Source organism: Zalophus californianus, chromosome 2 (assembly GCF_009762305.2).
Source record: "Zalophus californianus isolate mZalCal1 chromosome 2, mZalCal1.pri.v2, whole genome shotgun sequence".
In the NCBI taxonomy this organism is placed as follows: Eukaryota; Metazoa; Chordata; class Mammalia; order Carnivora; family Otariidae; genus Zalophus; species Zalophus californianus.
Window position 1 is genome coordinate 32,007,511 of NC_045596.1, and position 16,232 is coordinate 32,023,742.

Consider the following 16,232-nt stretch of genomic DNA (forward strand, 5'->3'; position numbering starts at 1 on the left):
CAAATGCTGAGTAAAAACAAGAAAGGCACCAATAGCTACAGATATCTGTTATAGAAACTAAAGTTATTTATTTATTTATTTATTCATTCATTCATTCATTCATTCATTCATTTATTCATTTGAGACACAGAGATACAGAGAGAGAGAGAGAGAGAAAGCATGAGCAGGGAGAAGCAGGCTCCTCACTGAGCCAAGAGCCCGATGTGGGGCTTGATCCCAGGACCCTGGGATCATGACCTGAGCCGAAGGCAGACGCTTAACCATCTGAGCCACCCAGGCACCCTAAAGTTATTTAAATAGGTACTTGTCTTGATTACATGATGCATTCAATGAATTCAGTCCTAGAAAAGAAAAAGATTAATTCCTCATGGGTTAGAAATTAACTACTTAAATAAAAATTATATCATTGTATTAATTTTTATTACCATATATAAATGGTGAACTGGAGAGCCTGAAAGTACACATTTTATCTACATCATATATTCAAAATGGCATTTAGATTTGTGTTGATGCAAAATAATCACTGTTGGAATCTCCAAAAGCAGCAACATTTTTCCAAAAGCGGCAAAGGAATTGTTTTAGATCTATGTGTGATCTATTTTTTTTGCTTGCTCCATCAATTTAATATTAATAGATGCTCTTAGGTTAGCCCAAAAAAGTCCATGTTTGCTCTTCTCCTTGGGCCATTCCAAGTAAGTCCTTTGTGCCATAAGATTTTTGAGCTTGTGATAGCTGCTAGGAATGGAATACTGTGGAATGGGTTCCAGCAAGATCAAGATTAAGTTATCAAAAGCTTCATGAAAGAGATTGTGGTGGGCAAAGTAGAGTTCATAATGGCACCACTCACTCTGGACAAAGTTGGGAGACAAAACAAAGATGGACTTGTAACTCCTCTCAATGCAGTTTATGATATTTTCCACAATGCTCTTGCCAGGAACAAAGTTTCTCTCATGGAGACAAATCCTTATATCTTCTTTTTCTAGGTTTGGTAGTAATTCATTCTTCACCCAGGCAGAATCATGCCCACTGTATGAAATAAAAGCATGGAACTGGAGGGTTCTTTGGAGTTCTTCTAAGGGTGTGTTCCTTGCCCTGTGCCGGGTCTGGGTCCACCGATACACCATCCTGAGATACCAGGGCAGATCAAAGTAGATACAGAGGGCAGTCACAGTAACAGTCAACACCAGCACAGTGACCCCAATGGTAACAAGCAGCAGAGTTGTGTTGCAGGATAACTGAGATATGTGAAAGTCCTTCAGTGGAGTTCCCTTATAGTTTTCTGGAGAGTCACACTTATAAGAATCAGGCCAACCCTCTACCACTTCACTTGATACTTGGCCTAGACTTTGGACAAATTCTCTTAGCTCACATGTACATTGGAATGGATTGTTCCCTGCTCTTATGGACCTAATCTTTTGGCAGCTCTGGAAGAAATCAGCCGATGGGTTGGAAATTGAATTAGAGTCAACAATCAGTACAGAAAGGCTGCTAAAAGCATCACAGTTAGGAAGGTGGGCTAAAGAATTGGAAGCAACATTGAGTTCTTGTAAAGCTTCTAGTTTCATGATTGATTTAGGAATGCTCCTTATTCTGTTATTGTGAAGATCAAGTACCTTGACCTTGGGAGGTAAACATCTGAAAACAGAGTCAGCAAGTATGTTTGAAGACATATTTAAACTTAATAAACTTTTAGTCCAAGCACAATTTCCTTCATTTTCATCATACCTCAGAGAATTCTGGCTAATATCCAATTGTTGTAGAGATTTCATTTCCTTGGTCATATTAACTATAATTGCAAATTCTTTTAATTGATTCATTCGTAAATTAAGTGTCTCCAGTTTAGTCAAGTTTCCACAATTTTTAAAAATCATGTCTGTTAAGAGATTATTAGAAAAATCCAAATACAGAAATGGGCTAATTTGGGATGGGCAAACCATGTGGATCATGTGTGTACCAAACACTGTTAAATTTTGGATGTTCATATTTGAAAAGAGTCCATAGATATAACTTTGTGGCAAAGTGAACACATCACTGACAACATGGTGTATCGATAAGGCCTTCAGTGAAGTGTTGGAATAATCAAAATATCTTATGGTAAGGTAATCTTGTAGTTTTACATTTGAAATTGAGAAATACTCTATGCTTGTATGCCAAACCAACTGGAGGATCGTAATGAAAAAATTCCAAGTTGTTTCAATGTTGTTTAAGGTAAGAGTTGATAACCTTGAATTCTTTTGAAGTTTTGACAGAACATTTTGGAAATAAGAACATCCATTATCATCTAGCACACATTTGATATTAGATAGTTCCAGACGCACTGCTGTGCTGACTGATACATCCAAAGTAAACTTGAATTCCTTTCTTCTGGGGAAAACAATGTGTAGACTTTCTGTGTTAAGGTTTCGAAGGCTCTCAGCATCTTCTTTTTCCCTGTAAGCATCTCCTAAGACTAGTAACACCTTACTTATATGCAAAGGAGCAATGGGAAACACGCTAGATTTTTGTAACTGTGTGGCACTTAATCCCAGAAATTCCAGGTGAGACATGTTGCCAAACTCTTTGCATATGGGCAGATCATCAAATGCATTAAACGAGAGGTCTAAGTGCGTAAGGTTCACAGTAGGATGGCAAGAAATCTTCCCCAACTCATTGTGGGACAAATCCAAGTATTCCAATTCCTGGTTGAATTTGAAAACACTGATATCAAGATGTTGAATTCTATTATAAGAAACTATTAAAATCCTCAGCTTTGATAATGATAGGATGTCAGAAGTCTGAAGCTCAGATATATAGTTTTGTGATATATCTAAGATTGTTGTTTTCAAGGATAGGTCTTTGGGAACATGAAAGAGACCTGTGTTTGATCTGTTAACTAGAAATTCACTTTCATCTGACAATTGGATTCTGATCTCAAATATTAACATGACGATTATGGCAAAATGGAAGATGCTAGAATTAGTTTTCATCATTTTGTAACACTAGACATTCCTAAGCGTTGTTGCTATTCCTCAGAGCATCTTGATACAGGTACAGATCCTTAAAAAAACAAAACAAAACAAAACACTGTAAATGACTGTATTAAACTAGGCATGGCTGACAAACATTTTTTCCTAGAGACTCATAAAATGAAGGCTGTGTTTTTGGAGTCACATAACTGAAACCAGGGAAATATACGTATTGATAAAAAATTATACTACCTCTAATCAAATAACTTTTAATATGGAAGGTGTAATGGGTTGAATGGTGGCTCCACCCAAAGGATATATCCACCTTCTAACCCTGTCCTAATCACCAGAAACTGTGAATATTACCTAATTTGGAAAAAGGGTTTTTGTAGAGATAATTAGGTTAAGGATCTGTAGATGAGGGGATCATCCTGGATTATCCAGCTGGTCTTTAAATCCAGTGACAAGTGTTCTCATAAAAGAAAGGCAGAGGGATATTTGATGGAGACAACAGAGACACAGAGAAGGCCATCTGAAGGAGGCAGAGACTGGAGCAGATACACCCACAAACCAAGGAATACTGATAGTACTGGAAGTTGGAAGAGATTTTAGGGAGAGTTTAGTGCTACCAACACCTTGATTTTAGACTTCTGGTCTCCAGAACCACGAGAGAATGAATTTCTTTTGTTTTTAGCCACCAAGTTTATGGTTACTTGTTATAGCAGCCACAGGATACTAATACAGATGGTTTTACTTATTTATGGAAAGTCCACTGACCCCAACCCTCCCGAGATCATATAGAACTCAAGCTAGGATTCACGGCTGGTGTATTTTTCTACCTTTGACATGCACCACCTCATGGCTTTCTTAAGAGTTCCTTTCCCATGGGGTTCAATTTGGACTCTTCTTGCATTACTTTCTATTACCTACACGTGGTTTCATGACTAACTTTGGTCTTATTCAAAAGGTAATTAGATCATGATAAAAGGTCTCTCAGAAAATCCATTTATTCATCCATTTATTTATTCAACCACTATTTATTGATAATCTACTGGCCATGTTTTAGAAACTAGAGATAAAACAGTGAACAAAATAAAGCCCTAATTCTCAAGGAGCTTATTATCTAGTGGGGAGATGGAAAATAAATGACTAAATGTAATTTCATGTAGTATTAAATATTATATAGAAAATTTAAGCAGAGGGGCACCTGGATGGCTCCATCGGTTGAGCACCCAACTCTTGGTTTTAGCTCAGGCTGTGGGACTGAGCCCCGTCTTGGGCTCTGTGCTGAGCATGGAACCTGCTTAAGAGTCTCTCCCTCTCCTCTCCGTCTGTCCACCCCAGCTTGCATGTGCTCTCTCAAAAAAAAAAAAAAAAAGAAAGAAAAATTGAGCAGAGTAAATGAATCAAGAATAATGGTAGGTATGTAACAGCAGTTGGTGGATTTTTTAGATTGATTGGTCAGAGAGGACTTTTCTGAGAAGTTGCCATTGTGGTGTAAACCAGAATGGAGTGAATGAGTAATCTATGGGAAGATCTGGGGGGAAAGCATTTCTGACAAAGAAAAAGGCAAGTACAAAAGTCCTGAGATGGGACTGAGGCTGGCTTATCTGAGGCATAGTAAGGTGGTCAATGTTAGTATGGAATGAATGAGGATGAGAGGAAGTAGAGCCAAGATTGTACAAGATGCAGATCATTGCAAGGAGTTGGGATTCTAGTTTGAGAGTCATGAGGGAATGGTGAGCACTGAAACGCTGCAAGGATAGTAGTTTCCTCCTCTTCAGAAAAATTTTGTTCATCCATCAAATATGTATTTATTCCCTATGAAGTGCTAGGCGTTATTCTAGGTTATGCTTATTGCACTAGTTATCAACCCACTGTAGCCCAGACCTATTTTGTTATCAAGATTCTAATGACACGGGAGACCAGAGGGAGTTGTGTTGGGATGAACCCTAGAGTGTGATCCACATCCCCCTAATCTGCCCCACCCAGACCCCTTCAGCTGGGGCTACATAGCTACATGGATCTTTCAGGGAAATTATTCAATCTCTTGGGTCTGCATTAGACAGGCAAACCATCAATATCAGCAAAGAGTCAAATTCCTCTTCACATATCCCCTCACATCTCTCAGTGGGCACAAAAGGACCTCAGTAATTAAAGTCCCAGAAAAAACTCTAAGTTGTAAAAATTCCTCAAGGTACATGTAGTATTTGGAGCACTGTTTGGACTTACCCTTTTGTAGAGGTATCCAGTGATGCCTTGGTTATTTTGATTTCTTCAAACATATGAGACGGCCCAGTATACCCCTTTCGTCACCATTCATGTAAACTCTGTGCAAGGAAAGGAACCCAGCCATTAAAATGCATGTTAAAAGGAAAGGTGGCATCCAAAAGACACATGAAAAGATGCTTAACACCACTAACCATCAATGAAATGCAAATCAAAACCATAATGAGATATCACTTTGCACGTGTCAGAATGGCTAATATAAAAAAGACAAAAAATAAGAAGTGTTGGCAAGGATGTGGAGAAAAGAGAACTGTTATACACTGTTGGTGGGAATGTACATTGGTGCAGCTACTGTGGAAAACAGTATGGAGTTTCCCCAAAGGATTAAAGGTAGAAATACCATATGATCCGGGGGCACCTGGGTGGCTCAGTTGGTTAAGTGTCTGCCTTTGGCTCAAGTCACAATCTCAGGGTCCTGAGAAGGAGCCCCACAATGGGCTCCATGTTCAGCAGGGAGTCTGCTTGTCCCTCTGCCCCTTCCCCTGCTCATTCTTTCCCTCTCTCCCTCTCTCTCTCCCTCCCTCTCTCTCTCTCTCCTTCCCCCCTCTCTCTCAAATAAATAAATAAAACCTTAAAAAAAAAAAAAGAAATACCATATGATCCAATAATCCACTACTGGGTATTTACCCAAAGAAAATGAAAACACTATTCGAAAAGATAAATGCAGTCCTATGTTTATTTCAGCATTATTTACAATAGCCAAGATATGGAAGCAACCCAAGTGTCCATTGATAGATGAATGGATAAAGAAGACACACACACACACACACACACACACGGAAAAATATATATACACAATGGAATATTACTCAGCCATTAAAAAGAATGAGATCTTGCCATTTACAACAACATGGATGGACCTAAAGGATATTATGCTAAGTAAAATAAGTCAAACAGAGAAAAACAAATACCATGTGATTTCACTTATATGTGAATCTAAAAAACAAAACAAAGAAAAAACAGAAATAGAATCATAAATACAGAGAATAAACTGGTGGTTGCCAAAGGGAACAGGGTTGGGAGGATGGGCAAAATAGCTGAAGGGGAATAAGAGATACCAACTTCCAGTTATAAAATAAATAAGTCACTGGGATGAAAAGTACAGCCTTAGAACTATAGTCAATAATATTGTAATAACATTTTATGGTGACAGATGGTAATTATACTTATGGTGAGCACAGTTTATTGTATAGAATTGCTGAATCACTAGGTTGTACACCTGAAATTAATATAACATTGTATGTCAACTATACTTAAGGTCTAAATTAAAAAAAAAAGTAAAGGTGGCATTTTTATGGCATTGGTTATATTTGGCTGAAAGACCCAGAAATTTCCCAATTTTTTTCTCTCCAGCTTCCTGAAAGAGCTACTCATACAAGTAAAAATACTTAAGTAAGAATCAAAATTATACCCAATTACTGTCTGGGCCAGTGCCCAATCTCTCAAAACAGAACCAGCTAGTAAAAGCTAGGTCAAAGTAAAAGTGGCTTGGATTTAAGGTTCACATGGGATTTCTTGTCTTATTCCTTAGCCTGAATCCAAATCTGGGGATCTTTCTAACTTCTGGCCAACTCTAGGGTTGAAGGTAAGCAGTGATCAGCATAATCAGGCATGGTTCAGGAGAGTGACAAGAGAGACAAGGAACAGAGACAGGGCCCCATGCATGGACATGAGTGCCTACTTAGCACACAGTGAACCCTCCACAAACAAGATGAAAAAAGTTGTCCTTCTTTTCTTAAAAAACTGCCTATCTCGAGCATTTACTGAAAGCACGGCTTCAGTTTTCTATCTAGCTAAATTAATTGACTTAAATAGCCTCTATTTTCCCAGCCTCCATTCTGTCCTTTATAATCGTCAATTTAAAGTACTCGGTTTATGAAACCACTTTTATTTCTGTGATTAAGAAGTGAAAGTATTGTACACATGAGGAATTGACTTTTGGGTACTTACGGGATCTTTAAATTTCATATACCAAACTTGCTAAATCAGCGAAAATCAATTTTTTTTTTAATCGAAGTCCTGATGGCCAGCACTGAATCTCCAAACTATTTTACTACCAAATAAAATAATTATTTGCTAACTTGGTTAGTAAAAGGAAGATTTATTCAAAAGTATAGAAGTATCTCTAGGTGTGTTTATGTCAATTTTAATGATTATGATAGAGTTGGCTTCACTTTATATGATACAATGCATCAATACATTTGAGTTGTCTTTAGAGATTGGTGTAATAAAATCAGGACTTTGACTTGACTTCATGAGTAAAATCCATACAATCAACCTGGCCTATTAAGTTCAATACCACGAATAGTAATTGTGAGTCTTCTCTACACAAGGCCAACTAGCTTTTAGGTTGAAAGGATCGGAACCAGTTCAAGAGTGTTTTGGCATTATTTCCTATGTGGTTTTGTAAACTTTTGCTTTTTATTGTAAAGATGTACTTATTTTCAATTCTTTTGATCAAATTGGGTGTAGCCTGGGAAACATTTTCAAAATCTACAGTTGCACCTGACTAGTAGCACCCAGAATAGTCTCAGTGGCTTGAGAAAACGGAAAAGAATATTTAGTGGGAACAGCCCAGAGGAAAAATTAAAATCAACCTGTCCATAAAAACAGAGAGGTTGTTCAGCAGCACTGCCTCCAGGAGTAATTTACCTACACCCGCATCTTCCTCAGCATTCTCACTGCAAAGGGAGAACTGGGAGCAATAGGTTGAAGACCAGTGCCACCTGAGACCAACAGCTAGTGGCTCTGTAAAAAAACCGTGAGACGTTGCGATCCAAATATTCCTCTCCCGACTCAGATACAGTTTCTGAATGCAAGCCATGCATGAGATGAGGTGTCATCCAAAGAAAAACAAATGACACACAAAGAAAAACAAACACACACACACACACACACACACACACACACAAACCCCTTTCTCTGAGTTAGGATGAGAAACTGAGGAACAAATGGTAGTTCAAACCACAGTAAGCACATATGAGCAATAATATATTTAGAAAAACACCCCAAACCCACAGTATGTCTTAATCATAGAGACTTTTGAGATTTTTGTGTCCAAAACAACTAGATAGACCATTTATTTTCTTTTATAGAATTAAAAAAAAAATGTTGCTTACCAACACAACCTGCCCGTCTGTCACGTTGGCAGTCTGTAGGAAATTTAAGTACTTCCTCAAACATTGATTTCACTAGTAATTACATTTAAATGTTAGGGGGTGGAGAGAAAAACTCTTTTATGCCATCTACTGAATCCCACTGAAATTACATACTACGTATAAACCTATTTTCTTCTATTCACATGTAGAATAGGGCCTGGCGGGTTGACTGATAGACCTGTATTTTTTTTTTTTTAAGATTTTATTTATTTTTGAGAGAGAATGAGAGAGAGAGTACATGAGAGTGTGGAGGGTTAGAGGGAGAAGCAGGCCCCTCGCCGAGCAGGGAGCCCAATGCGGAACTCGATCCCGGGACTCCAGGAGCATAACCTGAGCCGAAGGTAGTTGCTTAACCGACTGAGTCACCCAGGCGCCCTGTATTTAAACAGAATTTTTGTGGTTCTCTATTTCCCTATAGTCAGCTCACTCTTGTCGACTAACGAAATGAAGGAGGTGGTGTTAATAACCACAAATGATTATTGACTGAATTCAAAATGCGTATGGTTGCAGCTGTGCTGATTGATGGAGTACAGGTCCGGGTTTACATCAGGTGCTTTGCTTTTCATCTTGCCTCTTGATCAGTCCACTTTTAAAAGTGACTGAGAGAGGAAAGAGGAAGGGTTCAAGATCAAAGTTCTGCTCAAACTCATAAAGAGGGAAGATCATTCATGTGCTGATATAGAATGGATGCCAATCATGTCTTTTTCTTTAACAAATTGGTTTTCAGAGAAAACGTGTGCTCAGATTTTTTCCACTGATATTTTCAAACTTTCTTCAAAAAGTGATTTTTCAAAACTCCATGTGAAAAACATGCTATCTAATAATCTCTTTTGTCCAATCAGGTCTAAGACATCTCCTTCGGGTTAGTTACCTGCACACTCAAGGAATCCATCCTGACAGCTCCACTCTTTTAAAATAACAAAAAGCAACAATAACAGATGGGCAGACAAGGCTAAGAAATGCCCACTGTCTGCCTCAGAACGTGTCCCCAGCCTGGGACTCCATGATGTGCGGTCATAGACTGGATACAGTTTTTTGCTGTCATCAGCTTTTTCTTCCACAGTGAGCAAGGCCAACTTCCCTCTCACTGTCACTCTCTCTGTGTTTCCGCCTACCCCGTCACGATTCAGTAGGGGAAATGTGTCTATAAATATATTTCTGAAGCTGAAAGAATGAACCTCCTTCTCCTCCATGTCAACCATTTCTTCCCTCGGACCCCTAACAGGAAATGAGGGTCATCTTTGACTAAGGATTCAGCTTCTGGCTCCCAAAGATACTTGACTGTGAACCAGGTGCAGAGAGGGGGCACTTGAATATTCTACCGTCCTGTGCTTCCCCTCCAACTCCTCCCCACCACTCTGAGTTGCCCACCTGCCTCTTATTTTCCTCCCTCTTGTCATTGGATGAACTTGTAATCATGTCTACTTGTAATCATGCATGGATCCACATGTCCTTAAAAAAAACTTTAATTCTCAGAGAATATGGCTTCTTTGTAAAATTTTAAATATTTTACTTAACCTAATAGGTCCAAAATATTACTTCAACATGCAATCAATATAAAACATTACTAATGAGATCTTTTATATGTGCTTTATTCTAAGTCTTAAAAATCCAGTGTGTGTCTTATACCTACAGCACATCTCATTTGGACTACCCGCATTTCAGGTGCTCAATGGTCACACTGGGCTGGTGGCTACCCTATGGGAGAGCCCAGGTCTAGATGCAGTCATCACAGCCATGCAAATGAGGACAAGCCTAAGTCTAGTTAATAGCAGCCCCGAGAATGAACTCCAGGTAGAGCTTCCTTCCTTATCTTAGACTCTAGGCTCTCCTTACCTACTCTCAATAGCAGTTTCTGCCCACCCCCTACCCAGGCATTTCCTTTTGGATCTAGGGCATTGTAAATATCCTGCCAATTAGATTTGACCTGTAGTTGTTTTCTTCTTTTTTAAACAAAAGCTTTATTGAGATATAATTCACATACCATAAAAAAAGTTCACCCATTTAAAGTATATAATTCAATGGCTTTAAGTAATTCGTAGAATAGTGCGACCATTATCACAATCAATTTAGAAGACTTCATCACCCTAAAGAGATACACCACACCTCTTCACTGTCACCCTTCACTCCTACATATGCCCCAGCCTTAGAAAATCATGATACATTGTACTAATCCCTATAGATTTGCCTATTCTGGACATTTCATGTAAATGGAATCTATATGTATTTCTTTGTAATTGGTTTCTTTCACTTACCTTGATGTTTTCAAGTTTTATCCATGTAGGCTGGTATCAGTGTTTCATTTTTTTTGCTGTTAAATAATTTTCTATTGTATGGATATCCCACGTTTTCTTATTTGTCAGTTGATGGATGATTGGGTTGCTTGCACTTAACAGCTTTTATGAATAATGCTGTGAATATTGTGTACAGGTTTTTCTATAGACATATTTTCTCTTGGGTATATATCTAGGGGTAGAGTTGCTGCATCATATGGTAACTATGTTTAGCCTTTTGGAAAGTTCTGGGCTGTTTCCAAAGCAGCTGCACCATTTTACGTTCCCACCAGCAGTGTGTAAGTCTTCTAAATTCCCCACATCCTTGCTAACACTTGTTATTATCTGACTTTTATTATAGCCTTCTTAGTGGGAATGAAGTGGTATCTCATTATGGTTTTATTTTGCATTTCCCTGATGCCTAATGATGTGGAGCATCTTTTCATGTGCAGATTGGCCTTTTGTACATCTTCTCTGCAACCTTGCGGAAACTGTTTGTTAGTTCTAATTAGTTTTTTAGTGGTTTCCTAAATATTTCTACAAACAAGATCATGTCATCTGTAAAATATCATCTTTCTTCCCAATATGGATGCCATTTTATAATATGTTCTTGCCTCATTGTCATGGCTAGCATTTCTAGGACAATGTCGAACAGAAGTGGTGAGACCAGACATCCTCATCTTGTTCCTGATGTTAGGGGGAAAGTTTTGAGTATTTCATCATTAAGGATGATGTTAGCTATGAGTGTTTCATTGATACTTTTTACCAGGTTGAAGAAGTTTCCATCTAGTCCTTGTTTGTTTAGTGCTTTTATCAGGAAGGGGTAGAGAATATGGTTTCTTAATCAATGAGAAAGAGGACAATGCTATGACCACAGTGCCCTGCTTTGGGGACTGTGCCTCTGCTTCCTTCCTGCCCTCCCTATTTTTTTCACACCACTGTTCTGCCTACCCACCTGACCCTGGAGCTCAAATCGTGCCGCATCAAGCCGGCTGGGAATAAAAATGGCATCACTTGGACATTTGCCTTAAAATTAATTCTGCCTTAATTACTTAAAGTTTTACAGCCAGAGTTTTGAAACAGCCACCTGAGTAAATTATAGGCCAAGGCCAGCCTTGTCTCCAGCTATTTACCTGATGAGAGGTTCCCTCTTTCAGTTTCGTAAAATGTCAACAAGCACCTTTGTACACAAACTTGGTTGCAGTTTTTTACGGTTGTCTAAGGATGAACGTTTGAAAGGAATGAATAGGTTAAAGGGCATGGACAACTTTATGTTCTTGATGCATAACTGCCAAAGTGCTCTCTGTTAAGTTTGTGCCGATTTGCCTGCCCCCAAGGGTGTCAGAATACTCTCCACATTCTCCACAAAAGTAGCATTTTGGAGACAATTTCATACATGAAGAGGATATCTTGTTATTGTTTCATTTTTATTTTCTTTTTATTATAAGTGTCTCAGATGGTGTTTCATGTTTATTGCCAATTTGTACCTTTTAGTGAATTAACTATTCACATCATTTGCCCATTTCTCTATCAGGTTCTATTTAATTATACATTCTCTTTTATGTTCCTGACACTAACTCTCTGTCAAACTTTTTGCAAACGTCTTCCCCCGTTATTTACTTCTCATTTCATGATCTTTTGAATCAATAAATACATATTTTTATATAAACAAGTAAGTTGACTTTTTCTTTGCTATCACTATCATTCAGTTGTGTTCTAGTAAACCAAATTACTCACCACCCCCCCAAAAAAGCCTGATTTGTAGCACTTGCCAATATCTGCCCTGTAAACCTTTCCACAATAGTTGATTTCTAGCCGCCAACTGACTTGCTTGCAAAATTTCTGAATATTTAACAGTTGGCTCTCACAACATATACAAACTCCAGCAGACCACTGCTACATTGCTTCTAGGTTTAGAAAATTCTACTCTGTAACAAGGTCCGAGAAATATATGTGTATATGTTCTTTCCAAGCATAATTTTTTAGTTAATTTTTTTATTATCCAAGTAATAAATGTTTACTGAAAAGAAATCAGAAAATATAAATCAATGAAAAGAAAAAAATTAAATCAACAATAATCTCACCATAGAGAGATACACCAGTATCATTTTTGTAGCAAAATGCAGACTTTTTTTATGTAAATAACATGAATTAGCAGTCTTGATGGCTACTAAACTGTTGTTCAGAAAGTTTGTACCACTTTACACACACACACACACACACACACACACACACTCAAATGGCTTTAGACTATGTATGCTGTTTTGTTATCTCTTTTACTTAATTTATAATACATCATAAATATCTTTTCATGTCAGTAAATATCTATCTACTGATGTGATGTGGGCCAGGAGCAAATGGTCAAGAAAGCAGTCTTGAGATGTTTCTGGGACAGGACACTGTGGGCAGGAAGAGCTGCATTGGGATTGTGAGGAAGGCTTGATTATATACTTTTAAACTGGGCGGTAAAGACAGAGGAAGTTTCCAAAAGGCTTTTCATATGTTAAAGAAGACTTACTAGGATCCTGGAGATCTGGCTATTGTCAATCTAAGCTTGCATTTTGCCTCTGGCAAAGCATTCACATTAAGGCAGTTGTGAGTTCCTTGAGGAATGTCACACTCTGCCTGTCTCAGGTATTTATCAATGGGCTGCAAGTTGTAAGGAAATGTAGTTTTATCTGTATTTCTTTTGCCTTTGTTCCCCTTACCATCAGACATGCCTGCAATACCCGTAGACTTGGGTGAATTCCTCTTCTTGAGGTCCCCCAAATATCCTGAAGTTTCTGCACCTGCCAGGAAGTGACATTCTTTACTCACTTAGTAAGGCTGCCGGGAACTCTGTAAGCAAGGTGTCAAGCTAATGTGTCCAAGGGGCTCTATTGTCTTCATGCTTCATACAATCAGTCTTTCTTCCTTAAAGCTGTACGGGCCATATCTGATCTACGTACTGTCTCTCAAGTATGACATTCCAGTCAAAGCCTCAGTAAAATAACCAATGTTTCCAATGGTGTCCTGTTATAAAGAGAACAGATTTTTATTGAACTTACGCAAATAATTATAATTGCCATGAAAGAAAAAACACTCACTGAGAGTTTTGCATTTCATGGTTCAGGTAAAGAGAAAAGTTAAATGCTTCAATCTGTTCACAAAGGAATATTTTATCATATTTCTGTGTATCATGGACATCCTAAAGAAAGTTTCCTTAATCTAGAAGAGCAAACATTCATGAACCAACAGTGTTTCAAACGAGAGTCACAAAAACTATAATCATCTTCCTCAATTTATTTAGTCCCATGTTACTAATTCTTGTTCAGTTTGAATACAGCTTTTTTTTAGTTAGTTTTGGAAATTCTTACCCATTTTATCTTTTATGATTTTAAAGATGTCAAAAACCTATATTTGTCAAAAGTCCATTTTATGAATCTCCTTGAAGGTGAAACACATTTTGAAAGAGAATAAGGACAGTAACCATAAATGACAAAGGCTCAAAAATGCACATGGTGAAAGATCTGATAGGATAGTTCATTACAATATAGCTGGTAAGGAAATCCAGTTATTTCTATGACACATAACACTTCAATAATCAGAATATCAAGTAATGGCCTTATGCCAAAACATATTAAAACTTCAGGAATTCCATACCATTTCTAGAATAGCTATAGTATTTACCCAAACAATATAACCTAAGGTTATCATTATTTAACAGTGCTTCTGAAGTAATTTAACATGCCAAATAAAAAGGCCTAACTAGTCAAAAAGACTTCACTGACAATTCAAATCTTGGGGAAGTTTGTTTAAAGCCTCAGAAAGTTATAAAGCACATGCCTAAATAGGATTACAGATCATTACAAAACTTGAAACTTATTTATTTAACTAAGGTGGCAATAAAAGTTTCCAAAGGCAAGTATGTAGAGTTATATAGTTGTTAGAAAAACTTAGCTCCATTAATATTGAGAAGTTTTAACCGTCTTAAGTAATCAAAGACCTGATAAAGACAAAGCATAAAAGTTTTGGTTTTCCAGGCAGACAAAAGAGGAAAAAAAACTTTATTTACATTTTCTTTTTTTTTTTTTTAGGCTTATTTCTTAAAGATTTTATTTATTTATTTATTTATTTATTTGGGAGAGAGGGGAGCAGGGAGCACAGAGGGAGAGGAGCAGAGGGCCCGATGTGGGACTCAATCGCAGGACCTTGAGATCATGACCTGAGCCAAAGGTAGACACCTAACCGACTAAGCCACCCACGTGCCCTATTTATATTTTCTTATCAAGAGCAGACCAGCAATCCAAGAAAACCTTGTCTTTTTAACAGAGAGTCAATTTTATACCAGTGTACTTTTTAAAAAGGATTTATTTATTTGTTTGTTTGTTTGTTCATTGGGAGAGCATGCCCAGAAGCAGTGGTAGGGGCAGAAGGAGCGAGAGAATCTCCAGCAGACTCTGCTGAGTGCAGAGCCTGACACAGGGCTCAATCCCACAACCCCAAGATCATGACCAGAGCTGAAATCAAGAGTTGGACACTTAACTAACTGAGCCACCCAGGCTCCCCAGTATACCCGTGTACTTTTAAAATCTATCCATTTCAACCTCAGTCCTGACCACACATAAAATTCCTTTCCAAAGATTTCCCTTCATAAATCTTCTACAAACTTCTTTTTCATTCAGATTTTATCCTAAGCCTTTCTGTCCAAACAACCAGTCTCATTTTAGGAGGAAATTACTTTCATATCAATAAAATGTATTCCCATTCCTTATATCTTTCTTGTATATCTCCTACTTTCCTACATACAGAGTTGCTTTCCTTATTTCCATCAGGCTTAATTACATTTAGCAGACTCTTAGAAACTTAGTCTCCAGGGAAAATTAAGTAGGAACCAATTGTGAACTGTCTGTTATACCAGAAGTCTTTAGACCTGAAATTTATGAGTAGATTTCATAATTTTTAAAAAAACATGTTTTTCCATAGTACAATCTTTTAATAAAGCACAAAGCATGTTTACCAACAGACCCAAGTACCCTCAGCTTTTCTGCAGTAAGAAGCCAAAAACACAAACCTACATTCTGTAATCAATGCTTTAGTGTTTTATCTTATTTGGAAAAGACTTAAATGTCCAGCAGATTCAATCCAATTTACCATCCAAGCAAAACTTTAAAATTTCAAGGTTACCAAAGACTTTGAAAGCTGTCTTAACAATTACCCACAAAAACTTGAGACAGACAAAAATTAAGCATCATTTTAAGTCATCTTTTTTTTTTATTTAATTGACAGAGAGAGAGAGAGACAGCGTGAGAGGGAACACAAGCAGGGGGCATGGGAGAGGGAGAAGCAGGCTTCCCGCTGAGCAGGGAGCCTGATGCGGGGCTCGATCCCAGGACCTTGGGATCATGACCTGAGCCGAAGGCAGTTGCTTAACCAATTGAGCCACCCAGGCACCCCTTAAGTCATCTTTTTGCTGACAAATTATAACAGAGATAACAGGAGCTTATTTGACTTTAGTAAACCTGAGTAGAATAAATTTTTATATTTAATGCTGATAACTCTAAAGATAGATCTGTCTTAATTAAAGT

At 37.8% G+C, this 16,232-nt stretch overlaps 1 protein-coding gene across 7 annotated transcripts in view; it reads right to left on the minus strand.

The window, feature by feature from the left end:
* Positions 1-253: 253 nt before the first annotated feature.
* TLR1 (toll like receptor 1) overlaps positions 254-16,232 on the minus strand; it is a 40,418-nt gene continuing 24,439 nt past the window's right edge. For 3 of the 7 annotated variants that reach the window (XM_035726259.1, XM_035726258.1, XM_035726257.1), the window contains exons 2-4: positions 13,483-13,677; positions 5,178-5,275; positions 254-3,036 (exon numbers count right to left, since the gene is read on the minus strand). In XM_035726259.1, coding sequence (XP_035582152.1) covers positions 585-2,969 — 2,385 coding nt within the window. In that variant the 5' untranslated portion in view covers positions 2,970-3,036; positions 5,178-5,275; positions 13,483-13,677 and the 3' untranslated portion in view covers positions 254-584. Of the gene's footprint in view, positions 3,037-5,177; positions 5,276-8,353; positions 8,395-13,482; positions 13,678-16,232 lie in introns of those variants that run through there. The other 4 variants (XM_035726261.1, XM_035726263.1, XM_035726260.1 and 1 more) reach the window with 2 other exon arrangements.